Source organism: Lepisosteus oculatus, chromosome 8 (assembly GCF_040954835.1).
Source record: "Lepisosteus oculatus isolate fLepOcu1 chromosome 8, fLepOcu1.hap2, whole genome shotgun sequence".
Classification (NCBI taxonomy): domain Eukaryota; kingdom Metazoa; phylum Chordata; class Actinopteri; order Semionotiformes; family Lepisosteidae; genus Lepisosteus; species Lepisosteus oculatus.
Genome location: NC_090703.1, coordinates 26312324 through 26340137, shown reverse-complemented (window position 1 = coordinate 26340137; position 27814 = coordinate 26312324). Strand labels below are relative to the sequence as shown.

Here is a 27814-nt window from a genome sequence, read left to right as displayed (position 1 = left end):
CTGCCAGCAGTTTTTTCTACCTGCTAACACCAATATGTTTTTGTATTCAAATTTCAGGGTTAAAGTACTTTCAAATTATTGTGAAACAAACTGGTCACATTTGATCTCGGTCTCCATGACTTTCAGGTCTCCAAAGCATCGCAATACCTAGTCAGCCTGTGAGGCACATACTGTAGGTACCAGTCTGCTGTTCATGTTTGTGTAACACAATTCGATTTATTTTTATATAGCGCCTTTCACAACAAGGTTGCTCCAAGGCGCTTAACAAAGCAAATGACCATACATGTTGTGAATACAGAACAGAAAAGACCAGAAGACTTTGTGGTGGAGGAGAGGAGCCAAAAACTCCTTATCAAGGAGAAAAAAAAACCTCTAGAGGACCAAGGTCAACTGGCTGCCCAACCCCTTTGGGCGTGCTAACATTATACAATTAAAAAAAGGAATAAATGAACAAGGGTATTAATCCATCCATCATGTCTTCTGTATGTCAGTACTCCATGCAGACCTCTGTAGACCAGACAAATCCTCCTAAACAATAGCTATATCCACAATGTCCCTCTTAGATCCATGGCAGTGATGCAGCATCCAACTCAGATGGTACCCAGCCTGGGCACCATCCGGACATGTGGGGAGGAGAATAGGATAGTTTGGTCAGAACAGATGTATCTACCCGTTGGGCCAACACAGAGACATACAATGGCATGTACAGCAGCACCAGCAGCCATGGTTGAAGAAGGCTAAGATGTAAGGTGTGAGTAGGCTAGGCTGAAGTAATAGGTTTTCAGTCTGGATTTGAATACTGAGATTGACTCAGCATCCCGAACATGGGGTGTGGGACTGTTCCATAAGGTAGGGTCCCTGTAACTAAAGGCTTTACGGCCAACTGTTTTTTTATTAATGTGTGGAATATGAAGAAGACCTGCATTTTTTTATCTAAGCAGGCGACTTGGATGGTATACATTAATCAGTTCCATTAGATAGACAGGTGCCTGACCTTTGAGAGCCTCATAAGTAAGTAGAAGGATTTTGAAGTCTGCCCTGTACATGACAGGAAGCCAATGAAGAGAGCTAAGTACAGGGTTATATAGTCATACCTTCTGCTCCTAGGAACAATTGTAGCTGCTTCATTCTGAATTCACTGTAAGGTGTTGAAAGAGTGGTGGGTGCTCCCTGATAGTAGGGCATTGCAGTAGTCTAACCTGCTGAATACAAGAGCATTTATTAATTTTTCTGTCTTGAGTGGAGAGAAACTGCCTTAGTTTAGCAATATTTATTAACCTTAAAAGCATGTGTTCGATACTGTTTTAACAAGAAAGTAAAATGAGAGCCTTGTGTCTAATATGACGACTGGGTTACGTGGTAAGTCTTTGAGGCAAATTTTTCAATGCTCTGAGTTAAGTGCTGAAGCTATAGTAGTCCTATCAATATTGTTGCCTCCAAACAACAGAACCTCAGTTTTATCAGAGTTGAGTAACAAAATGTTTTCACACATCCAAGTCTTTACTTCATTAATGCAATTATAATATAATTTATTTAAAATTATAATAGACGAGTTGTCGTTAGGTGTTAACAAAATCTATATTTGAGGGTCATCAGCATATGAATGAAAGTTAATATTATGTTTTCGGATTATCCTACCTAGCGGCAGCATGTACAGAGAGAACAAAATTGTCTCTCACACGCTGTCCCACATTGCTAGTATACCAAAGCCTTGGCTCCTTGGCAAGTTCATTGTAAGGGGCAATGCAAAAGAAAAGAGAAATGGACAAACCAGCAACACTGCGAATACTGTACTTTTTAAAATTTAGAACTATATTTCTGAATTATTTTATTTCTTCTTAGTATGAATTAGATTATCAATGTTTTTGCTAATTCTTTTTAGTTATAATTAATATTTTTCCATAACATGTTGCATAAATGTATTGGATTGTCCAGTTCTTGAGGAGCTCAGCAGATTACATACTGTAAACCTTATAAACAGCAAATCATACAACTGCTTACTTCACCTTGGGTTTTAAAATTGGTTAGTTTCAAACAAAACAATCGTTGAATATAGAATAACACGTTGGAATGTTTACTGTGGTGGTATACCAAGATATGAGCATAGTAGACTGTAGCGGAGCACAGTGAATTCATAGTAAATTAAAAGTAGGTACTGTTTTGTATTGGTAAAATTCAGTTAAAATATTATAAAACGTTGTTAATTCACAGCATTAAACGTGAAACGTAAACCAGACGCTGAAAAACTACATTATACAGAGATAAACGTATAAGAAAATATCCAAAGGAAGTCAAGTTTATAACTTTTCAAATTGAAATAGGAATATGTTTAAAAAAGCTTATGTAAATTTGTATTAATTCTCTTGGAACATCTATTTGGAGTCATAATGTGTCCCATAATTTTGCTTAAACAGCAAATTATGAAAGTAAAAATAAGCCCCTCTCTTCGATCTGTAAATATAATTCGATGCCAGAATGCAATTTTAAATATAACAGGTACATCAAAAGCATATTGTGCTGATCTCAGTTCCTCTGGAAAAATACACTTTTCTGCCAGTGAACTAAGGTTGTGCGTATTGTTGGGCACTGTAAATTGATATATATCCAACGAGATGATGTACCAGTCTCTACAAACGCACATCACTGAGCCCATGGAATTTTCCACAGCTAGATTGCAACTTTCCACAAAGCAGCGCAGTCGGGCTGCAAGCACACGCCCATTGGACAAACCTCCACGAGCGGCGTGTTTCATTGGTCGATCTGGAGGAGTTGTCTCTGGACTCTTTGTTCAAGCATCTCTGAGACTTAGCAACAACAACACGATCAAAAATAATTTCCACAGACAGAGGTGAGGGATTCTCTCGGCTAAAGAGTTTTGTCTCCTTGCTCAATTATAAACGTGATCACGAATGAGTCCATAAGTAATTTTCTGCCACTGAGGCCAACCAACTTCCGCCGCCTCATGAATATGAATAAACTGGAAGCACATAAGAGAAACTGACGACGGATGCTTCGTCATTTACATTGAAAGCGATAGCGTAGGAGCTTGTGTCGCGGCTTCTCTATTTTTCGTATTTTTTGTAAAAGCGCCAGTGAAGGACAAATATGGCTCTGAGAGGGTCGTTCATTCGTCTGTTCAAGAAACAGTTTAATTCGGTTTTTAAGCTACATAACTGTTCGCATTCCGTAGCCATCATCGGAGCGCCTTTCTCCAAAGGACAGGTAAAACGCGCCTGGGCTGTGATGGTTAAACTTCATCCCTGTGCTGAAAGTCACGTATTTGTTTTAGCTATAAGGATCTGTTAGTTTTACTAAGACATATTTGTGTAATATTAATTACTTGAGTTTTTATAGCGCTGAAGTACACATTTGAGGAATTCAAATGCTTGTTGATTTACACGGGAAAGCTTCTTATCTAAATGTAGTCATTCGAAAATCCACATTATTGTTATAGAAAAGAAGAGGCGTGGAACATGGACCTCAGGCAATAAGGGATGCCGGGCTGCTGGACAGATTATCCACCATGGGTAAGTACAGCGAGATAAAGTAGGTGATTTCGTGCTCAATCGTGCGCTAAAAATAAAGAGGTCGTTTTCTGAATTTTTCTAGAAACGGCAGCGAGGCAACAGACTGGTAAACTGAGGCCTTTTATACGACGAGCGTGTGGTGACACTTTTTATAAATCAAATCTTAACAGATACGACTCTACGGTATTATTTCAAGAGGATCAAATAGAAAATCCTTGTAAGTGTGCGATTTTCGGATGTGGCATCCACATGCACTAAGGAAGAGGATGGGCACTTCGAGCAGACATGCGTCAGAGGATTAGTCATATAGTCAGTACTCTTTGGCTGAGATGTAATGTGACAGAGCATCATCTCTACGTTTGTCGTCACAACAGAAGCAAAAACTGATGCGGGAAGATTAAACAATTTAATCACTGGATTGTTATTGCTAAAATAAAAAAGACGTAGTTTTGACTTTCACCAAGCAGCATGTAGTGGCGCAAATTTTAAGGATTTGAATATACTGGCGAATGCGAACCCATTAACCTTTTGTGCATAATGTTAGTACATTAAATAATTTCAATTCATTTTGGTTTAGCGTTTTTTTTTTGTTTTAAAGTCTTGTTTCCTGGATAATTCATATATTGATGCTACACTGAGTCCTGTTGGAGTGTATACTTAAGGGAGTTAAACCTTTTCCAACTTTAGGGAAGGCGAGAAGAGGTGACTCAACGTTAAAGACAACTTCAGACTGACCTAGATGTAGTGTGAACACCCATTTATAGTAAAACTCGTTTGATAAATTAAAGATTGCAAAACTTGGTTTGTACGTTCTCTTCAAGTACAAAAGGAGAAAAAACGCTCAATTTTATAAATACTTAATACCATTGCATAATGTTCTAAATAACACGGCGATTAATTGGGAGACAAAAGAATGATTTGGGGGCTGAGAATCTGTGTCGCCTGTTAAAATGCCCCCGTGTATTGTCTTTTTTGGAAACCCCCAGTTTGGTAATCTTGATTTTTTTGTTTGTGTTTTTGGGATATTGATTCAAGAATGGGTGCTTTCAAGAGGCAAACTCAACTTGGTATTGAGTTTAACATTTGTGTTTGGCAGGGTGGATCAAGAGGTGATTAAAATCGCATCTTAAACTCAGCTGGTACTTACACCACAAAAGCACTGAAGCGCTGAGCGGATTGTCCGTAACGTTAACACTTCCGGTAGCTATTCTGCTGCAGGTTACTGCGCTCTACTCTAGGGGGTCATTTTAACACTTCGTAGAAATGTTTTTGTGCTCGATATATTCTCAAATATACATCAAGTGCTGTTTAGCACCCTGAAGTAAAAAACTGCATAGTGAAAAAGTATACGCTGTTACGTGTACCCTAAAATAAATGTTTACAAATTGTTTGAAGTAACGCTGCTGGACCTTCTAGCTATCGTCCGCTCTCTATGCTGCCGTCAGCTAAGAGGTTATAGTCAAGCCGAAAATAAATCAGCCGCATTAAAACCTAACATGGTAACAGAGCAAATTCATAACGTTGAATTATAGGGAGTATAAAAACTACATCGACGCCATACAGTTTAGTATTATTCAGAAGTGCCTAGACTGTAAATTACCTGAGAGTGATTTGACTGGGTAGTCTCTTCGTCTTGTGGCACAGCGCCACAGGTCTTGCTCGCCTGTCCCGAGGAAGTAGCGGCGATCCGCATTTAACAGCACCTGGAATCTCGCATTATTGACCATGAGAATGGCGAATATTAAAAAGGGTGTTCCCTTTTTCTCATGAACAGACATCGGGTCATTAAAAATTCATTCCTGAACTACTAATATGTCTGCTGTTAAAGTGGTTAACTCAGACCCTGAAAATACCTTTGCTGGCGTTGACCTGCATTAAAGAAGCTGCTCAAGTAGCCTGTTTAAAGAGCAGAATGTGCAAGTCATTAGATGTAACATGACCAGGCTGCCTGTAATGCTGTTCAGATGGGATGAGATAAACAAATTGTCCAGTGCCAGTAGTGCTTAGCCCCAAACAGCTGGGTAATTAGACTGATACTTGCAGGAAAGGTGAGAGGCCTTCTATAATAAGAAGAAGAATTTTCCAAGGGGGATGTGTAGGCAGAATGTCTGTCCACGTCACATCAACTATTACTGAATGTGGAATTTCTTGTAAATAGATTAGTGATTGAAACATGTTTGGGTGTTTTAAAACATGTGCGAATGCAATTGTGTAATTGTTTCATGTCTTCAAGAGACTCATCGAGTAATTGTTTACTCAAACTCTTTCATCTGACTGCTTGTTATGTTGTGAATTCAGATCTAAAAAACATTATTTTAATCTCTTTTGCAAGTATACACTCTATAGCATTGAATTGATCCTCCTATAATTTAGATCCATGATGTCCCAACACCAAACTTTTCATATAGAAAACTGAATTTTATACCACAGGTGTGGAAGTGTTGTTGAATGTATGCAATTTCTTCAGGAGGATATGGGTGACAGTGATTATTTAAATATTGTGGGGGGGGGCTGCGTTTTCATTTATTTCTGAAATTGTTTTGGACAACTAGAGTGAGAGGCATCTTTGCAACAATCCCTTGGAGCCCTTTGAATCTTTTTGAATCTAATGAACTCTTTATTTGCATATCCAAAGAGAATTCTCATTTTTTATAATACACTACAGACATTGATGTCTGTGCATAGTGTCGGCCAACTATGTACTTATTGTTCTAGAAAAGATGTGCAAGTAGGGAGGATGTGTGAATTGGTAAAGTAAATGAAGTGGTTCAAATATTAACTTAATTTATCAGGCAATTCAAACATCCTTCCCAGTTGTATAACTTCTCTAGTCAAAGGAGGAGTAAGTGTTTCAAGTAGGTAGCTGCATCAGCATGCATAAGCTGCAAAGGAACAAGTAAAGGTTTATTCCATGGTGAAAAGAAACACAACATTTCAGCTACCTTCTTTAGTGACAATGAAGGGGGACAAAGTTTGCTGCCAACATATTAAAAATGACAACGTCCTTAGCAATGTCTGCGATTTTAAATTTTTAAGATGTTCAGAGCTCCAAAGACCTCAGTAATCTAGGAATCCGCATGAATTAGAACTATCAGTTTTGTCCCCAGGTTCTGTGATCCAAGCGAGCACAGTAATTACAGGAGGGTAATAAGCTAATTGTGTTCAGAAGAAAACAACATATTTAATGTTCAGTAACCAGTAAGGTGATGTTGCACACCCCCTTACCAGCTGTGAGCTGTGAGCTGCGAGCCGCCAATATATAATTTTGGTGAATCTAAGCACTCTACTGAAGAATTAATAATTCTTCTGCCTTTCTCCACAAGGGTTTCCAAGCCCATACCTCTCTACTCACAACCACCCCTGAGTGGTGTGTCTGGTTTTATCCAGACACTAGTAGTGCTGTACCAAAGCAATGCAAGCTTCTGATTGCAAAACACTTGAGTTCTACCTAGTTTAATCCGGTACTGCAGCAGAAAAAAGCAGTCCGAGGTACACCCCTAAGGTTTTGAAACAACTACAAGGTCAACTTTACAATTTTTGTGCTTACTGGCATCAGTTGCTACACTACACTGCACACTTTTCTGTTGTGGTTTCTGGTCATATCTGCTGTCACTTAGCTAGCTAGCTAAAGTACTGCATATATAAATTAAAACTACAAAAAATCCTCAAGAAGATTTTTAATTTCATTTAACTAATTTCCTATGCTTCCTGATAGAAAGAGAACATTTCCAAAGCTGAAATCTTGTGAACTCCTCTGCCAGTGAGAATCTGTGAATCAAATGGGGAAGTTTCTTTGCTTGATTTTGATGTTTCTGCTTGAATATTTACTTTTCTCTTTCAAAATATGTAATTAATCTTATAGCAGATTTTAAGAAAGCAGCATTTTTCTTTCTATAAAAAAATAAATCCTTTGTGAGTTTTCAGATGTGCTGTCTTGTTGCAGAAATCTTTCTTTCATTTTCATTAATTTCCTCTTTGCTCCTTTAATTTAGTGAATATACATTCATTTAAGAGCAACTGTTTCTTTTTGTTGTAAACAGATTATCAGAATTTTAAGGAAGATTTCACAGCATTTAGAGAGCTTAAAGTCTTTGTATGTTTCTGTCCCCAGGTTTTCTTCTAAAGGGATATCATATCAGTAATGTCTGCATTTCTTGACTTGTGAAATAATTCCATGCCACAGAAATAGCCTAGCCCTTACTTTTCCAACCAACATCTTTAATTTCTTATGTATTCTGTGGTGACCAAGCCTAGCCTTGCTGAGAGCACACAGGAAACTCACAGACATAGGCAGTTTTGCTTCATCTCAAATCAAAGTCAGCTGTAATCTGACCGGCAGTGGAATGTGAAACGCAGCTAGGCTTGCTACAGCCGATGCAAATGCCTTCCTAGTTGCACAACAGTTCTTGTTTTTAACACAGCTGGGTAGAAAGTCTTAGAATGCAGGTGGAAGGATTCTTACGTTGAGCTGCTGTTAATGACTCAGAATCACAAAGCCTGGAGTCATCACACATAGCATTTTTTGTATGCATAAATAAATTAATTTGTTATTTACTATAATTTATTCTAATTTATTTATTATTCATACTACATCTTGAGCTATCTACCTTGTCAATAGTTCAGGGTATAGTACTGATCAATGATTTAGGACAATGATTTAGGCTTCACTTTTTCTGTATGCTCCTCGAGAAACAACCATCCTATAGTTCACTGAGTCAATTTTGAATTGGAATCCCCTTATACTCTTTCTCCTCTATTTAAGAGGAAAGAGATTCAAATGCTCTTCGGTTCTTTAGTAAACCATTTATAACCCATCTGCTCCTTTAATGCAGGAACCTATCCACTTCTTTTTATGGAAAAACCTTTGGTCCTATGTTTTCTAACCTGATGACCAAAAGTGAACAGCAACCAAGTATTGATAACTGGTCAGCCACACATTATATTGAGATAAATATGGATTCTCTGCCAAATGGTAAAGAATCCAATGATGGCATCTTTATCAGATCGAAATCAAACCTACAGGATATAAATGTACTGTTCTTTGTAATTTTGTGATGTAGTTGAATACATTAAGAAACAAATTTTACTTAGTGCAAAAGATTAAGATCAGTGTAATAAAAGAAATAAAAAAGGAAGTATTAGATTTAATTTCTCAAATTGACGTGATAATGTCTCTGGCTCTTTAATAGATTACCCTCTACATGACTATGGAGATCTGAACTTCACTCACCTGGCCAAAGATGAGTGCTTCATGCACGTACCTTTTCCCCGGACAGTGGGCCTGGCCAACAAAATGCTAGCCAGTGCAGTGGGCAGTGCAGTGGAGGCTGGACACACCTGTATTACACTAGGGGGAGACCACAGGTAAGCACCAGTGACACTTCAAAACTCATCTGCTCTGCACAATTCAGCAAATGGCATACAATTGAGCCTATACAACTTGGTACATAGGTAACAAACTGAGGTAAAGCACAATATCTTTATCTTGTATCAGAGCGTTGAGAATGTAAACTGGATTCAAATGGTAAAATGGAAGGCTTACCTTCCACATGACTATTTCTGTCCATATACAAGGTTGATTCTGTGAAACAATTTGGGAAACACTAAATACTTTGTTAGGGTGAGTTCATTTTAATAGGCATGGCTCTGTGTATCTGCAGTGTCTTAATCTGCAGAGTCCCTGCTAATGGTTACTACAGTGAAAGCCAGCCTTTAATCTATCAGGGCCACCCCACAGACAAGCAATTTACTGGACATTGCAAAGCTAAGCATCCTTAATACTTGAATTTTGATTCCTTATAACATATTATGGAAAACACCTTTCCTTTCCCTTGTTTAGCTGTTCCTTCCAGTCTAGATGGTCCACGATGTGACAGGTTGACAGTTTTGTCTGCACCTCAGTGTTGGAGTCCTTGCCTCTGCTGGCATATGTTCAGCAGGACATGAATCCCAGACCAATGTCCTGACATTTGTGTTCCAAGACTAACATCAGCCTTCAGCCAAGTCTGGCAGCATGGTTAAGCCATGATTGGAGATGCCAAGTGGCGACGATCCCATCTCACAGAGTCCGTGCCATTTGCAATACCTTTTTTGGAAGGACCTAAATGACCTACAGGACTGCTGGATTTCATGTGTCTATTTTGGTTAATTTCTTCTCTTCCAGAATATCTTGTCTTTGGTGAGACCACCTGCTCTCCTGTTACAATATCCATTCACTACTTAAAAATACACAAGGCTGGGCCTCAGACCATTGGTAATGCCATCAGCCTCTTTCAGAGAAAAGGGAGTTACCAAAGGCAATTATGTCTTTCTCCTGCAGTTTCAAGGGCTTGTTTGTTTCATCACAATCTGTGTACTCCTTTAGCTGTTTTGTCAGTCTCTGTAACTGTCACGTAAGTACAGGTGTCCCCCGTTTTATGTGAGAGTTATGTTCTGCCAAAACCTCACATTAAGGGAAATTGCATAAAGCGGTACCTTAAACCTGTGGAGGAAAAGGGGTTGTGTGGAACAGTGTTAAATGTAGTGTTTCAAGTGCACTTTAATCATATACATACATGCTAGCATACGTTAACACTACACTTAACATAAATGTTATTTGGGACATTATTTTAGCTAAAAATAAATCAACACTCGCCAAAATAGGTAGACAGTAAGGCTCAAGGGAACAGGATGTCGGTGCTGATGATTGAAGATTATATAGAAAAAGTTGCCCCGGGAGCAGGAGATGAAGTCCATGGCCCTAGAAACTGCATAATACTGTACTAGTCTTCCAAGCCAGTCTCTGCTTCTTTGCATACAGTTCCTTGTAAGGCATCAGGATGTTAAGACCACATTTAAAATACAGGCTTCTCTTATAACTTGGGTCTGCATCTATTATTCCCTGTACAAGGGCTTCTGGGCGTTTCTCGAGAATTTGCTCTACCACCACAGATCGCATAAAAATGTTTTTTTTTTTCGTATAAGAGGATACTTGGAAGTATGGAAGCCCGTTTCCGCCAGGGAGTAAAAAAAAAAAACGCGCTATGGTATCTCAGAATTGCGACTTAGCAACTCAGAATTCCGACTTCGAAATAGCCATATTTCATTGTCTGTCCTTTAGTTATTGTAACGGATTCGGGTTCTAGGGCTTGTGCCCTCGCCGCTCCCACCCTAGTTCGTGCCTCGCTGCACTGGCTCACTTTCTTTAAGAACACTTTCTTTAACCCCAGCGGCCAGCATCCCTGTTATGTGCAGGGGAGGGTGGTGTACTGCAACCAGATCGTACAACCTGTATGTCGGCCGTTCCGTTACACTATTTTCATGAATCGGACAGGATCATAGGATCTATAAGCCTGAAGACTTGTCCTGTACAGTGTCCTGATAAAAATCAAATTAATTACACTAATTTTTATGGAATCCCATTTCCGCCAGTGAGGCTTCCATAGTACCCGGATGGAATAGTGCACGGTGGGCTTTTTAAAAATAGTTTTTATTTACGTAGATGGAATATGAAATAAGATACAGAAATAGGCACTTCACATCCAGAAGAATTCACAATTATAAAAGCTGAAACATACTTTTTACGTATTTCCGTTGTATGTCCTTTTTTACTTAAAAAAGAAGGTCTTCTTTAGCTCAGCTGGCAAGACTCGGGTTCGAGCCTGTGTAGCGAGGCACGAACTAGGGTGGGAGCGGCGAGGGCACAAGCCCTAGAACCCGAATCCGTTACAATAACAAAAGGACAGACAATGAAATATGGCTATTTCGAAGTCACAAATGTGAGATATAAAGTCGCAATTCTGAGTTGCTAAGTCGCAATTCTGACTTACAAAGTCGGAATTCTGAGATACCATAGCGCGTTTTCTTTTTACTCCCTGGCGGAAACGGGCTTCTATATGGAAGAAAGGGGTCAGTCGCATAAAAGCGAATTCTCAGACTGAAGCTGCAATAAATGACAGTACAGGAACAGAAAAGGCTAAGTAGCTACAATACTGTTGGAACTTATGTAACTATAAAATGTCAATTTCTGAAAATTCCACAAAAACCCCATTCACTGCCAGTGCAGCTCTGAGGCAGATATTTCTATGCCAAAAGTTAAGTTCCCTGCACTTCTGGCCTTTGAATGTATATTAAGTGTATATTTTTGTAATTATCTTTTGAAAATGTAATTTTTTCACACATGGACCAATAAAAAATGTGACAGCAGGAAAACTTAGTCAAACCGGATTACTTGATCAAACATCTGTTTTTTCTCCTCAGTTTAGCGATCGGCTCTGTGCAAGGTCACTACAAGCACTGCCCTGACCTTTGTTTGATCTGGGTGGATGCCCACGCAGATATCAACACACCTCTCACCTCACCCTCAGGGAACCTGCATGGACAGTCTGTCTCCTTTCTGCTCAAGGAGCTGCAGGACAAGGTAAAACAGACTGGGTTGCGTTTGACTGCTATCAAACCTCAATTTGACTGCTATATGAGCAGTGTTAGCACCAGATAACACTGTGTACCATTGTCAGCGGAAGATGTGTATGCAGGCTGGTCAGCATTCACCTACAAAAAAAGTTTTCTTTCCAGCTCATGTTGGTACAGTAGCTCAGGTCTCAGATGTTTCTTTACAACCTTAACTGAATAATAAATTTACACTGGTAACTGTAGTTGTTTTCAGCTTCTGAAAAGATGATGATTACCTTTTGGTGTTAAAAGTGAATTTTCAAAAACTTTATAAGCTGAAAAACAATTAAGAAGATCTAAATAACAAAATTATTACTTTAATTGACAAATCAGTTAAGACACTGAGAGTTCAGAGACAAATAATGACAGATGACACATGGTACTCTAGGACAGGGCTTGAAATTGTTCCTCCTGAATTTTAACCTTCTGTTGTTACTCCCCAATCATCACTGCCAACCTAAACCAGTCCTCACCCAGCTCCACATGCCTTGTGGTAAATGAGGATCACTAGCTGACTGCTCAGTCCCAGTACAGTGCAGTGCTCAGCCATTAGCTTGCCACCATTGGAAGCTAAATTTGGCAATTGCCTTTCTACATTGTTTCCTTTAGTTTTCACCAGTGTTAAATACATGACAGCAATATCGTGGATCTTTGCAGAATCTGAGATTGCCCAAGAAAAAAGCTGCGGAGGGTTCCGAAACCAGTTTGGATCAAATCTGAGACATTGCTTAAACCTAAAATGTTCAATTAAGCCATGAAGTTTAAAATTATTACTTAAAAAGACACTCCATCACTTTTATGTTTGACAGATGTGAGTGCCACAGGCCATTACCTGTGTCTGGTGTCTTTCAGATGCCCGAGGTCCCTGGGTTCTCCTGGCTGAAGCCTTTCCTGTCCACCTCAGACCTTGTCTACATTGGACTGCGGGATGTGGACCCTGGAGAGCAGTATGTACATGTTGCTCCTTCTCAGAAAGTGCTGTCAAATATTAGTCATGGTGAGGATGGGTATGCTTCAATCCTCTCCCATCAACACATTCAAAGTAAGCACTGAAATGTTAGGCCTTCTCATCGTGATTGGTACATGAGGATGTTTATTTGCACAGCCTTTTCATTTGTTTTGTGGTGTAAAGAAAGGCTACAAAAGAACTTTTTCTCTGACACTCCTCAACTTTTTGGTTTAACAAGTTGTTTTACTTTATACAGAAGCTTCCTGCATTGACTTGTGTTAAGTTAAGCTGAAAAAAGCTACAAACTCTAACAGAAAGGGACTAAATATTTGCAGAACAATTGAACACTCTAGGACAGGGGTTTTGTGTTATTCCAGGAAAGTTTCTATCATATACCAACCACCACACCCAAACAGCCAAAATAATTTAATGTGGGAGTTTTCCTGTACCGTCAAAAATGACTGTTTGACCTTTATTTAATCCTATTTCATTATCACATAATACAAAAGTTTATATTGGTGGTAAAAGTCCAGTACTTAAATTGGATGACTCAAAACTGTTTGAACATTTAAGTGGGGGGGGGGGGGGGGGGGGATAGACTGCAAATCAGTCTTAAGTTTCATAATTTAGGTATTTTACTTGAAGAAATACAAATAGTTTTAGGTTGATTTTAATTCAAAAAGGGGTTAGTATTCACATTTTATTTTGTATTCTAGTTACATACTGAAGAACTGTGGAATCCAGTACTTCACCATGAGAGACATCGACCGGATGGGAATTCAGAGAGTGACGGAGATGTCTCTGGACCACCTCCTAAGCAGGTGAGAGGAATGATGTTTGTTGGGGTTTTATAAGCAATGGCTAATTGTCTGTGACTTATAAAAAGAAAACAAGATTAACTCCAATAACACCAAAGATTTATCATTAATATCTCTATAATCTTAGATCTTATAAAGAATTATGGTATAAAAATATTTTTGCTGAGCTCTCCATGAATTTACTAAACCCTTAATTCAGGTGATAGCTTGCTTATTAAATTTTAAACAGAATATGTTTCAGTAAAGGTAACATTTTGCCTTTTCTCCTCTAGGAAGCAAAAGCCAATACACCTAAGCTTCGATATTGATGCTTTTGACCCTTCACTGGCTCCTGCCACTGGGACCCCTGTGAATGGAGGGTTGACATACAGAGAGGGCATCTATCTTGCAGAGGAAATAAACAACACAGGTAGGCTGCCAGAGAACTTTAATTGTTATTCATTCTTAGGTTTTGTTAGCTCATTCGCAAAAAAAACATTAATGCTGTTTTTGAGCTATAGCTTGGGGTAAAGTGTTCAGCCCTGTGGTCTAGAGATCAAAGGTTTTAGGCTAGCCGTTTTAAGTATTGTCTGTAATTGGGATGGTACAAATGGGTCCCACCGGATAGGCTTAGCTCTTGTTCTGGATGGTTTTAGATTTGTAAAAGGTTTCTTTAGCATGCCTGTGGCTGGTTGGACTGCCAGTGAAATTGCAGTGTTACAAGCAAGGGCAACTGTATGAATATAAACAACTGATGGTTTAATTCATTATCTATAATATCTGTACAATTTAGTATATTTACTGCAATTCAGCATTCAAAATAGAATAGCCTATCTCTTATATCCTTGTGCTGAAACACTTGATTATCTTGTGAGACAAGCTTTATGATCACACTAAATGACTTTGACACTGGACATTCTGGTGTAGTACTTGCTGAAACCATACAAACCTGGGCAGAGGTGACACTAAGAGCATCACAGTCTCTCAACAGCCTGGGCCGTGTAAAACCCAATTTTCTTGCACTAGTGATGCGAAGGTCTGCCTTTTTTTTACTTACCCACGGTTATGAGAAACAAACCTGCACCTGCCCAACCCGATCTAAATTCTTTTTGTTTTAACCCGAGCTTGCCCGACCTGCAGGTAAACCCGCACCCGCCTGCAGCTGTGAGTCAACCCGTGTATCACTATTTTGCACACTGTCACCTAAGTTGACACTTTTCCTCTTCCAGGCCTTCTGTCGGCAATGGACTTAGTGGAGGTCAACCCTACACTGGGAGCCACTAGGGAGGCTGTGGAAGCCACTGCCAGTCTAGCAGTGGACGTTATTGCTGCATCGCTGGGCAAAACCAGAGAAGGCGCACACATCTCCTTTGACAAGCTGCCCTCTCCCGGCACCACATACAAAGCAGACAACGAACAGAAAATCTGTCTGTAGAAACTGGAGTTTTTTTAATTAATTCACATTCCAGAGCTCCTTTATGAGTGTGTGTGGACTGAAGTATGAAACCTTTTTTTTTCCCTCCTGTGTTAAACTTAATTATGACTCTGCCAGTCTTTATCAAGTGAAGCCATGAGGGAGACTTTAGAATTGTAACTCATACAGGCTTTTGCACTTTGTGAACCAGTGAAATTTGTTTGCAATTTCACTTGATATTAATATTTTGCAAGTTTTTTTATACTGTATAGCCATGATGACTAAAATACCAGCGTTCAGGAACAAAAATGTGATCTACTCTGCTGACTTAAGAGTATCATTGCAATTGCATTTAAAAAAAATAAAAGCCCATATTTGGGTTGCTGCTAATAGTAATAAGTTTTATTTAAACAATTTCCTAATTAATACAGAAACGATAATGGAATGTGATTTTACTAAAACTGTTTGACCTACTGTAATATTTGGTGTTGGTTATTTTAAAAACCAGGATCCATATTGTTAGTCCTATAAAACAGCTCAATCAGTGTGCTGCACTAGAAAGCAGTTTATTAAATTGTTACAAACATACTCTATTCCTTAAGTATATCTGATCATGTAAAGCACACCATATTTAAATCACATTGTCAATGTTAACTCTTGTGCATTTAGCAAAAAATGGCAACAAACCAGCTATAAAATATTTGGTCTAATCCTCCCAAATCCCTATTATTATGACAGTGCTAACCTAGAAAAATGTACAGGTATGATGCAATAGTCAATGATAATGCGTGCCAGTGGTTTTCTCTGCTTCCTCATGTGAAGTTCCTTTAAAATATTTATTCATAACAAACTGTACAGTTTTACCTGACCACTTTCTGATTAAAATATTTTACAGCTGTATGTTATAAATAACACATACTTAAGCATTTAGTCTTAATACTTAAAGTACCATATCTATCTTTCAGTGTAGACTACAATACTTTGTTTATTCCAAGCATTACAGGCAGGAGAGGAGTCTTTTTATCCCAAGTAGATTGCCACTTTCTCTGGGCTGGTGCATGGCTGTTAAGCCACTCCAGAAGCTCAAACACTTGACTGACAGGATGGACAAATTACAAAAAGGAGACATGGATCCAAAAGAACAGATGGTCTATTCTTGGACATTTCCTGTGTTGTCATACTGTAAGGCCTGCAGCTATAATCCACTGCGTCTTGTCTCAATGGTACAGCACTTCAAAAAGTACCATATCCATTAAATAAATTAATAACATGTGACTTCATGTTTCTTTTGTCATTATAGATTGGACCACCAGTTTTTACAACCATTTTCCTCTAGGAACAGGGTTCAGTTTCGAAGTCCTGACTAACAAATATCAGTGAAAAGCTTGTCTGAAAAAAAAGTTCTTAGGAGAGATTTGGAAAACCCCAGCAATGTATAACATACTAACAGCAAAGTAGGCTGATGCCAAAAGCTTAATATCAGACTAAACAAAGCTGAATAAGTGTTAGAGCAATACTTTTATCAAGTACAAAGCACTATCAGTGTGTGATCAGGCTGAGCTTAGCTTGACGTATATGTTTCAGTCTGGACAACACACCTTGCTCATGGATCAGGAATAATTCAGGTCCATCTAAAACCCCTCTCCTTACGTGTTTAAAGCAGTGCAAAACAGGCTGTCCATTTCTTCCTTTGTGTTTTAAGTGGGCCTGTGCTGTTAACCCACCAATTCCAGAAAGAGATCACGGAGGAGAAGGAGTCTTATGTATGAGAAGATACTAATTCCGAAAGAATTTGAGGTAAACGACTGCTCCTAGGATGCCAAGCTCCATGAGGATGATAACAGAAAGCAGCAGCTTGTTGGTCATCAGTCTGCAGAGAAAAAAGATCAGTCATTTCCCCGGGACTTCTAAAAATGGACAGTAACTTCAGTCAGCAAATTTTAAAATAATCCATATATATTTTGTAGTACCTTATAAAATAGAATGGTTTGTCCTTCAAGGAATATGCCACAAAATGTCTACACCAAAATTAAAACATAGTATTCAACACTGGTATTCAAATTGTATAATAATGTTTCAAGACATCTGCAAATATAACCATAATGGCACACTGCCAAAGTGCCAAATACACATCTGTATATCCTCCTCAGCATTTAGAAGTGCATTTTGATGGCCCTAAAATATGCTGATGCAAGCTGTCAAGGCCCTTCTCTTCCACAGGTGGATGTCAGGCATATAAAATCATTTGGTGAGATTAATTTGTGATGTGCAAACACACAGACTTATGATAATGATAATGATGAACAATTTACTGTGTTCGGGCTGAATTTCTGTTCTAAATTCACAGATGTGAATCACATTAATAACAACAAAAAGGAAAGCATCAATTTGAAATCACTAAATACTATCTTAATGTGCTTAGTCGGCACATTAAATTATAAGATTTAAGATCTTGAGGATTTAGCTAGGGTGTTTGTCTCAGAACGTATTTATAGCTGGCTCATGCTTTACTCATTCTCTATATAATGTAATAAAAGTGGTTTTAGCAAAAAAACCCTGGAAACATTCAATGTTTTTTACATAACTGAAAACAAAAAACCATGAGATTAACAATCTTAGATACTTTGTGTCATGTCTCAGTATTAGATACAGCAAATTCAATCTGCATAAAATAATTGGATATTTTTCTTATTAGACTTTGTCATACCCCAACAATCCTTTTTGGGCTTTGATAGCACTAAAAGGGTACGAAAAACCCTTTTAGGTTCACACATTGTTCAATAGGATTTCCTGACCATTCCTCTTCTGCTCTATCAGGTTAGCTTGAGCTTGTGACCTAACCTCAAATGTCCTATTGAAATCTGGAGATAGAGATGGCCAATCAAGAATATTGATTTTATGGCCTTAAAACATTTGTAAGTAGATTTGAATTTGCGACCAAGCTTGAATTTTACAACAAAGGGAACTAGATTTTCCTGTAAATATCCCAACGTACTTTAGGGTCCATGCTTTCCAGAACAAGGGTAGAGGATGCTCAATAGCCCTACCCTCATATTTAACAGAAGGGATCATATTCTTTCTTGTGTCTTTTTTTAACGTTTTTGTGGTACTCTACTAGTTGACGTTGACCTCGTGAATCTGAGGTCTGTGGCAGTCTTGGAGACACTGCATTCTAATGAATCCAAGTAAGAGCATTATTTACATTACCTTCTAGACATAGAGCGTAGTATCTTCTGACTGCGGCTGAGGTTCTCTCCCGTGTGAACTAGCTGTACAAATACAAAAAGGCACAGTTAGAAGGTTCGGTAGCTGAACCAACGGGGAAAAGCTTTTGCCATGTTAGTTGGCACCTTTGTACCATGCACTCATTTTCAGTGAAAAGAATTTGCATCCCTGTTGATCCCAAAATGCTTCACAGCAGCAGTTCTCAATTTGCTGCTCACAACAGCAGATCTGCAAGAGTTCCTTTCCAACGACTACGCCTGGGTCTGAGGACACAGCCTTTTAGTAAATAACTACCTCTGTGCATTTAATGACTGCAGGATTATAATGCAATGCAATTAACAATAATGCACTGGGTGTTCATTTAGGAACATTATTCTAGAGGGATAATCTGCATGTGTGGGACACTAATTTAAGTTGTGTCTGTTGATTTTATGAAGAATTATTTTAAATTTGAATATTTGGTGCATTGTTTCATCACTTTATTATGTACTCTGACTAGTTAAATGATTTTGTAGAAAGATCTAAAATTTGATTTAGAATGCACCCATGTGTACTTTCCAACTTCAGAACTTTTGACATGTAATTCTTGACAAGGAAAGATAATTATTTTTTTTCTGATCAGTAACTGAATTTACTCTAAATATCTCTCTATGTCATTGCTGTGATTTTGTAAAGGTTTTTTTATATTAAACAAACAACTGTGCTGAAGAAAGAAATCACTGTAATCAGTCCAGGAAAATGATCTTGCTTGGCACTGTGTGAGTAGGCATATATTGCTACTAATGTGTTAATATATTTTTAATAAATGTAAAGGTATTTGCTTTTAAAGTTTCATTTCAGTGGTGTATAGAGTATTAAAAGAGACTGAAAGCAAGTAATAAGCCCCCAAAAAGATAGGATTATAAATCCTGAATATAATTCTACAGAACAGTGAGATTTATATTTATAAGCTTTACTGAAAACTTCCTGTGGTCTTTGGAATACTTGCTGGACAAGAGGAAACCAATCTAGAAGGGGAACAACAGTGCTATTTGTATATTTCGGGTTTAGAAAGAATTGGCATTGATGAGTGCATTTCAAATCACAATGAAAACAAAATGTACGCAGTAACATGTAAAACCTCCAATTCACATCACAAAATAGACAAAATTTCCCGGTATGTGCAGAGCTATATTCTGCTGTTCAGAACAAGACAGCCAGACTTCTGGTGATGTGAAGCAGCCTTATTACAAACAAACAGGTTTGTGAATATATCTCTTTTAATCCAAAATAAATATTGCTCTTGATTCCCAGATGGTTTTGCTGACAAATACTACTTACTTGTTAACTCTGCATACAGATCACGTTGGAACTTTCCTGCTGTGAAATATCTGATGCACAACCTGTACATCACATTATATTAGTCATAACTGTGACTAGTGGGCAGGAATTGCCAAGGACCAAGAGACCAGGGGTTTGCGATTATATGATATATTATATGTGTTACATTATGTTCATAAAGTTCACGATTTTGCACTCAATTCAGAATTGATCAAATTTTGTGATACTGTCATTTTATTTATTTTGTAAGTGAATTTTAATAACTGGTCTGAATAGAATGAATTTGAACCAAATTTGTTTTTTGCGCTATAATGAATGCATATTACGACTACAACTAGTGATTTCTAAATCTTTTTGACATTATCATTGTAATGAAATAGGATGTAACGTTATGAAAAACTGCCAAGGACAGAGAAGTCCAGTGATGAAATTGTCAGTGATGCATCCATCATTATTGCAGATGTAATGAATTGTTGGTGAGGGTTTGTCACTGGTGATAAAAAGTGTGTGACAAACTTAGAGGATGCTTAATTGATAGAGCAGCTAGTCAGAGAATTATGAAAATTGTGTACTGATCTAGTATAGAGGAGGACATTCAAAATGGGCAGACTGAAAAGCCCTGAACTGGAATTAAATACATTCTATCAAGCCATTATCCTTACAGAAGGACTCAAACAATTTTAATTAAGCATTATAAATGACTCCTGATTCTTTCTGCTGACTTAATTATGTTTAACAGCATTACATTACAGCATTTTGCTCCAAAGTAATATTTACTTTCACTTGTGAATTATGTATTAAAGTTTAAAGATGAAAAAAAAACAGTGGGAGTGTGGAAAATGAATACATTTTTCTATTGACCATGTCTCACAATTTTAATTTTCAGTAAGCATAAAAAGGGCTTTGGAAGTTGTCTAGTACTTATTTCTATACAAATCTAAGATGTTCAAAAGCCTTTTCCTTTGGCAGTCAATTGTAAACTTGGAAGTTGCATCCAAAACAAGCAGAGCTTTCTCATTGTGCACTGTTAGCCAGGTCTTTCAGGCTATCTGTTTCACTTCTCCTAACAGAGTGTGGATGGGGGGGGGGGGCAGAGAGCTGCACTCACTCTGTCTCTGGTGCGGTCCAGCTGATCTCTCTGCTCTCCCAGCTCTTCGATGATGTCTGTCCCAACCTGGTCCGTCTCAGCTGCTATGCCATGAGATCGCTCCAGGCTCTGCGTGGCCCGGTTCAGAGACTCTGTTCCCTGCAAGAGCAGGGCTCTTTGAGACTGCAGTTGCGTCTGAAACATAATAGACTAGGTCAGTGTGGATTCTAAAACATCAAATACTGGGACAGTGGCCCAGTATACTAGCCTGATCAAATTCTATTTTGAAATTTGTCTCTCATTTAAATGGACAAAATGTGACACATGTGAGAGCTATTCTCTAAACTTTGCAAACAGTAACTAGTTCCTGCAGGATGAAAAGAGTGTTAAGAATGAATTTCATTCTTGTACATTTCAAATAATAATAATAATAATAATAATAATAATACAATAAAATCCTAAATTGAACAGGTATAAAATCCGTTATCAGATAGTCTAGAAAGGTGAATATCTATGTTACATACAGAAGAAAGAAAAAGTTGAGACAGAACTTTCAGGCTTTCGTACTGGAGTTAACTCCTCTCCAGGACAGCTATGCTAGACTTACACTTTGCTCATTCTCAGCAGCAAAAACTCCATATCTGCCCTCTCCTCGAACCCCAAACCCCAAACCCAGGTCTGAGCTCTTCATCTCACGCTGCAGCTTCCCCAGATCCCGCCTGTAAATGCGGATCTTAGTGGTCATTGGGTTTTGAAAGGAAGGAGGAGCTCCAATCAGTTCTTTCTCCATCTCCTGGAGCTGCAAGTACATTTAAAAAATGTTACTTTACAAACACAGAAATCAAAAGTGTAGTATTTTTTTTTTACTTTGACCCATTCTTCCTTACAGCACTGCTTCAACTCAGTGATGTTGGTGGGCTTTCTTGCATGAACACCCCGCTGCAATGTTCTTCTTGGAGAGTGGTAGCTTCCTCCTTACTATCCTCCCATGCACACTCTTCTTGTTCACTGTTTGTCTGATGGTGAACACTGACATTAGCCAGTGCAAAAGAGGCCTGTAGATCCTTAGACGTTACCCTTGGGTTCTTTGTGGTCTCGTGGAATATTACACACCTTGCTCTTGGATTGATTTTTGTTGGACAATCACTCCTGGGGAGAATAACAATGGTGTTGAATTTTCTCCATTTGTACACTATCTGCCTGACAGTGGATTGGTAAAGTCTTTAGAAATTGTTTTGGAACCTTTTCCAGCCTGATGAGCATCCACAACTCTTTTTCTGAGATCCTCAGAAATCTCCTTTGATCGAGACATGGCATGTGTTCACAAACCTGTGTGGTGAAGACCAGACTTTGGTGGTGAAGGCTCAGGTTTATGTTTTTTAAACAGGGCAGGGCCCCCCAAACTCACACCTGATTGTCATTCCATAGATTGACACTCCTGAATCTAAATTATCCCCTTACCTGAACAGGTAATATTAGAGGTTCACATACTTTTTCCAACAAAAATCATTTTGATCAATAAATGAATAAAAACATACATCATTTTGTGTGTTACTTGTTTTACTGGGTTCTCTTTATCTATTTTTTTTTACTTAGATGAAGATCTGATCACATTTTAGGTCAAATTCATGCAAAAATTCAGAAAACTCTAAAGGGTTTACAAACTTTCTAGCACCACTGTAGGTAGATACATACAGGAAAATACTACTACAAATAAGTAAGTGTTGCTTGGCAAGGACAGATATGAAATGTTTCACAAATCTGCAACAAAGGTCAACAAACATGGGGGGGGGGGGGGGTCTAAAAGCCACTGGGCTAAATTCAAACATGGAATTAGCAAAGGACTGGTCCAGCACATTTGATTTATTTGGTTACAGGGGAAGTCAGATACAAGCCAAATGTAAAAGCAGCTCTTCAACTGTTCAATTAGTTGATATGGTGACTGAGTAAATTATAGAACTTATGGATCTAGCTGACAATCAAGATCTCCCCGGACAGCCTTAAAACCCTGTAGAGCACAAACATTTAAGAATGAAAATCCCACCTTATCCTTTCCTTACCATTTCCTCTGCCTCTCCTACTTTTTCATCAAAAACTCTCACATGCCGCTTCCTTTCCTCTGAAAGAAGAAAGGTTTTAGAGTTGTGCTCATAGCAAAAAGGTTCAAGTTGCATGCACTGGCATACCTATATTTAAAAAATGCTTGCTCGCTAGAACATCTCTTGTGACCCCAGCTAGGGATTTAGTGCTGTATTCACTACCTCACCATCCCTTACGTATAAAATATTAAATAAGTATAATATAACACATTACTGCTGGTTCCAAAGTGTCCTGTTCTTCCCTAAGTAACATTTCTTTCATATTCTAAAGCAAGTTGTAGAACTTTAAGCAGGCACCAAAGAGGCAGTAAAGAGGTTTTATGTTAAAACTTGTATAGATAAGCACTGAAAAGGAAAGTTATGTTGTACACAAGATTTACAAAAAGCATTTGATTCAAAATACTATTTTCAGAAGTTAAATCCCATTCATCCATTATCTTACTGCTTCATCCAATACAGGGCTGCTGGGGAGCTTAAGCCAATTTTACCAGGTGCCAATTAATCTACTAGTGAGTTTTTGGACTGCGGGAGGAAACTGGAGCTCCCACAGATAACAGACACGAACACGAAGAGAACATACAAACTCCACACAGATAGCACACGAGGGCCATTGCACTGCAAGACAATTTCCTAAATGTTACACCTATTACAAGTAATGTTTTAAAAACGTTCAAAAGAAAGAACAAAATGTGGACCACATATTCTTTGAGGTTCTTGTGTTTTATATGAAATTGGTGACAGTGGTTTAAAACAGTGAAGTTGGTTGCTATAGATGGGTTATCCTGAACAATTTAAAATTCCTCTGTACATTTTCTGTTTCTCATCAGAGGTCTGGCCTAAACCGCCTGTTCCACCCATGACACTTTTATGTCCAAATAAGTCATATACTGCATTATCAGCAAAGAATGCAACCTTATGTGAGTTTTAAGTATCAATCCAGATGAAGGCAGCACCATCAGGAGCAAGTCCTTACTACCAAACTTGTCTCTCGGAATGAACGGAACCAAAATGGGAATGAAATTAAAATTCTGATATCATTACAATTTCATGAGGTTTTCCGAGTTCAGGGCTTCTCTAAAAGAAGAAAACGTCAAAGAATTTTTGTTCCAGGACGTTTTGGATAAATGTTTTATAATTTGTAACGTTTGCACTGCACTTTATAAGTCTCTTGTTTTGTATGTTGCCGTTCTACAAACTGTACGAAAGTTTTGCATTTTATTGCATTTATTAGAATTGTGCATTTCCTACGTTGCTTTGTCGATCTTTATTTTTTTAATATTGAATATAAATTTACTTGAATATTTAGAGCGAATTCTGCGCTCTACTTGCACAGACACATTCGTAAGCCATTCTGTGCCTCTTCAGTGATAACAGAATCAAGGTAACAGCTCAGTTATTCCTAGTACCTTCCTGGAGCCTGTATTCATCTCACGACACCGACTGTCAGCAGCAATAATGATAATATAGACTTCTGACATTTATATTTCACTAAGGAGCTAGAAATCCCAAACGTTGAATTGAGGTAACGTTTTAAAATGTCTCGTTAATATATTGTGTTAGGTTTTCCATCGGAATATTTATCGAATGTGAAGTATTTCCAATTAATATTATATATATTATAATTCCAATGAATTTCTGGTATTTTATTGATTGAAATTCCAGTTCGACTTTCGAAGCCTTTCTACTTACCTCCATAACATCGGGACACTCGGTCTGGCATCACTTTTAGCTCTTCGAAAAGGGATTTATAAAACTCATGCAACTTTTCAAACTCTTCGGAAGACATTTCAGTATTTGTGTTTTGTTTCAAGGAACCAACCGCGTAATTCACCTACAAGTCAAATATAAGTACGTGAAAACAAAAGATTATCGGGACTCCTGGTAATGGTCCTTGCATTTTAGACCACTTTTCGTTGCCTGTTTTGAAGGGATTAACATTATAAGAAGAATAGGTACAATAATAACGCCATATATGCTACGTTATAAAACATGACATTATCTTAACTATTTTTTTAATTACAAGACTTGAAGTTTCCCTCTCAAATGTGTATTTTATAAAGGCTTCTACCAAGGAAAACTAAAGAGCAAAGCTTTATGGACAATGTAGTACTCGGAATGTGTGGGAATGAGCTTCACATGATTAGTGACCCTTTAAATTGTTTTATCTGCAAATATTACAGTATGCTTTCTAAAAAAAAATAAGTTTTTTGTTGTTTTGAGTGGGTATCATATTAATTGATTTATCTAAATGACATATCTAAATGATCTTTTAGAACAGTAAACGTTTCAACAAACCTATAGTGTCCCAAAAATCTCAGTAATCGTCCTCTAGAAAGCCGCCTTTCAAGACAAATTAAAAGATTCGTATACAAGTATATTTACGTATACTTTTATTTTAAATGGAACATCTTTAAGATTCTCTCGGGTAGTTACAGTTTTGTGCACCCAAAACTATGCCAGCTATCAACCTTGTAGACTTTAAACTTAAAAGCAAGTAGTAGAATAACTCGAGTAGAATAACTCTTTGTATGCTACCGCAAAGACTACAGCACTTAAGAGTTAATATTTTTCAAAGAAACGTAGCCTGATACTATTAGACGAGGTTTAAAGCAGAGCACATATAGTGTAAATATGTAACGTTTATCAGAAATATAACTTTACCTGTTGAGGATTTTTTTCCCAGACATTTTTTAGAACTTTTATTTTGAAAGCTTATGAGACTAGGAAGCTAGTTATTTTAAGCGACGCGAATGATCCGGAAGTGTATGTAAATAGCCGAATTTCAATCAAAATAAAAGCCTTCAGCTACCACAGGAGTATAGTATGAGGAGTATAGCAACATTAAGCTGAAACACCTGCTTTGTTATTTCTTCGTGGGTAACTGTAATTCCTTGAACATTCTGCCAAAATTTGAGAGGGTCCTTTTTAATTTTAAATCGTATCCACTAATCTCCAAGTTTGACAAATCTAAGATTATTAGAAGTTTTTATTAATTTTACAGCACCTTTCTTCCATTTATAGTACTGTAAAAATTGTCATTGTTATATTCTTTTCATAGACATGTTTTTTTCCTGTCCAATGAAAAAGGTTTTAAGATGCAAGCTTTTAAAGGAGCTGTATCTGAAATTTCTAATTAAATCAAATCATTTATTATATTTTAATTCAGTTTTTTAGACTATAATCAAGGGCAAAAACATTTTTTTTGCACCATCAAAAGTGGTGAAACATACAATTTTAAGACAGTCAGACAATAGCAAATCACCCTTTTTTTGTCAGATAAGTGGCTCTGTCAAAACTGCTGGGGTTTATAGAGCACCTCCCATTCCCAGACTGGGACCTCTTCAAAAATACCTCAGATCTATTCTACAGACCCACGGCTAATAGAAAATAACTGTGTTTTTTTCAGATAAGTGTTTTTGCTAATGTTACTGGGGTTTATAGGACCGCTTGCTGTTCCCAGACTGGGACTGTGCAGTGATGGACAGGGAAAAGTGTAAACAATAACCGTGATCCCAACCAAAGTAATGCTGACACTGAAGATCATAGTATTGTGACCAAAACCATAGCTGTGACACGGAGTAACCATACAATATAAAAAGGTTCTTAGACATAGAGTGGATGACTGGCACTGTTTTGAAAAGGCAAAAACTGTAATGCATCTGTAAATCATCCAACAGGTAAAAAACACAAAGGTGGAGTGTGACGCTTGCAATGAGTGGATTAATTTTGTTTGTATAGGTATGAGACAGAATGACAAAGATATTGATTCTGTAGGGTTTCTGTGTTGCTCAGAAAATTGTGATGTTAAAGCCACGGCATTAAAAACTGGGTTCAGTTTCTTGAACAAATGTGAAGCAATCAGCAGTGTAATACATAATAAGTTAGATGTAACCAAAAAAAAGTAAAATTGATGTATCACGTCAGCATTGGTGCTCAAACAGCGCTGGATTATCTCATTTGGGGGGCTTATTGTGGTAAGACAGACAATAAACAGATGGTTTCCCAGGATAGGGAGGTCGAGCTAAATGGTGACACAGAAGTGGAAAGTAGTATTGCATGTAGTGCATCCGTCACCCAAGGAAATTGTTCCTCATGTAATTCCCTCAAAAAGTAAAATGCACAGTATGTGCAGAAGTGATGTTGATGGTATGAATCTACATGGTAGGTGTTATGAGAAACCCCGGAAATTAAAACACGAGCACAGTGGTAATTTTCCAAAACCAGCTAAAATAACCAAGGAAATTTTGCAGAGTCGGCATGTATATCTTCAGTGTCATAATTAATTCAGTGGGATTAGAAGATCTCTCTGCTCATATTTATGATACCTGCATTTTCATGGGTAGTAGATAAAATAACACACTTGTCACACAGTCTATTTCCAATCTCAGAAGTCTAGTGTCACAACTGAACACTAGCAGTGTCCCCACTGTTACAGGTGCTGAGGACTCAGATGTTGATTTTGGATGCATAGAGAATGTGAATTCTCCATTTATTCACGATTTAAAAAAATGTACATTAAGGCAATGACAGATATAAACAGACAGGAGAACAAAGAGCCCAATGACTATTTTGGTTCAAAACTTGTTTTGGAAAAAAAAAAATCCTGTCGTCAATCTCAATTTGGACAGACATACTAATGGGTAGATTTCAGCAAGATGGATGGACTACATCAATTTCTGAGGTAAAGCTCAAAATGAATGTGTGGAAAGGTTAGGAACTCTTTACAAAGGAAATTAAAGGGAATTTTGTGATAAGATAAGACTGAATTTTTCTAGAATAAGTAAGTCTCCTGCCCTTGTGGAAGAGGAGGAATGGAACAAGAAAATTCCACAACATCTCAGGCATTCATTCCAAAAACCCCCTATCAAGACAATCAGACATTTTTAGTCTAAATGATACATGCAAAATTTATGGTCATCCAAATGATTACAACAAGCCACCTATCATTACATTCTCAAAAACAAGT

The 27814-nt window shown here is 37.8% G+C and overlaps 2 protein-coding genes and 1 long non-coding RNA gene across 6 annotated transcripts; 1 reads left to right on the top strand and 2 right to left on the bottom strand.

Annotated features, from left to right (window-relative positions):
* Positions 1-196: 196 nt before the first annotated feature.
* LOC138241038 (uncharacterized) lies at positions 197-5430 on the bottom strand. Of its 2 annotated transcripts, none has more exons than XR_011190248.1 (2): positions 5128-5430; positions 197-1202 (listed from the first exon to the last, which is right to left on the bottom strand). It is a non-coding gene; the product is annotated as an uncharacterized lncRNA (long non-coding RNA). The 2 variants fall into 2 exon arrangements; XR_011190247.1 differs by having other exon boundaries at positions 197-1199.
* Positions 2749-16392, top strand: arg2 (arginase 2). 2 transcript variants are annotated; one of them, XM_015351186.2, is made up of 8 exons: positions 2749-2848; positions 3455-3527; positions 8717-8891; positions 11766-11925; positions 12810-12904; positions 13623-13727; positions 13997-14133; positions 14933-16392. In XM_015351186.2, the coding sequence occupies exons 2-8, from the start codon at positions 3524-3526 to the stop codon at positions 15136-15138; spliced, it is 882 nt and encodes a 293-aa protein (XP_015206672.1). In that variant the 5' UTR covers positions 2749-2848; positions 3455-3523; the 3' UTR covers positions 15139-16392. The 2 variants fall into 2 exon arrangements, with proteins under 2 accessions (XP_015206672.1, XP_006632783.1); XM_006632720.3 differs by lacking the exon at positions 2749-2848 and adding an exon at positions 2855-3222.
* On the bottom strand, positions 15913-25594 carry vti1b (vesicle transport through interaction with t-SNAREs 1B). Of its 2 annotated transcripts, XM_015351194.2 has the most exons (7): positions 25510-25594; positions 24538-24679; positions 22810-22868; positions 21357-21548; positions 20771-20944; positions 18325-18386; positions 15913-16987 (listed from the first exon to the last, which is right to left on the bottom strand). In XM_015351194.2, the coding sequence occupies exons 2-7, from the start codon at positions 24632-24634 to the stop codon at positions 16894-16896; spliced, it is 678 nt and encodes a 225-aa protein (XP_015206680.1). In that variant the 5' UTR covers positions 24635-24679; positions 25510-25594; the 3' UTR covers positions 15913-16893. The 2 variants fall into 2 exon arrangements, with proteins under 2 accessions (XP_015206680.1, XP_006632754.1); XM_006632691.3 differs by lacking the exon at positions 25510-25594 and having other exon boundaries at positions 24538-24989.
* Positions 25595-27814: the final 2220 nt, after the last annotated feature.

What these genes read in the sequence shown, in the direction of transcription:
- arg2 (XM_006632720.3), top strand. Translation starts at nt 3,106, where the DNA reads ATGGCTCTGAGAGGGTCGTTCATTCGTCTGTTCAAGAAACAGTTTAAT. An exon ending in CTGGACCACCTCCTAAGCAG is followed by an intron (nt 13,728 to 13,996) that starts GTGAGAGGAATG and finishes TTTCTCCTCTAG; the next exon opens with GAAGCAAAAGCCAATACACC. An exon ending in AGAGGAAATAAACAACACAG is followed by an intron (nt 14,134 to 14,932) that starts GTAGGCTGCCAG and finishes TTCCTCTTCCAG; the next exon opens with GCCTTCTGTCGGCAATGGAC.
- vti1b (XM_015351194.2), bottom strand. Translation starts at nt 24,634, where the DNA reads ATGTCTTCCGAAGAGTTTGAAAAGTTGCATGAGTTTTATAAATCCCTT. An exon ending in AGTGTCCCGATGTTATGGAG is followed by an intron (nt 22,869 to 24,537) that starts GTAAGTAGAAAG and finishes TTCTTCTTTCAG; the next exon opens with AGGAAAGGAAGCGGCATGTG. An exon ending in CTACGCTCTATGTCTAGAAG is followed by an intron (nt 16,988 to 18,324) that starts GTAATGTAAATA and finishes TTTTCTCTGCAG; the next exon opens with ACTGATGACCAACAAGCTGC.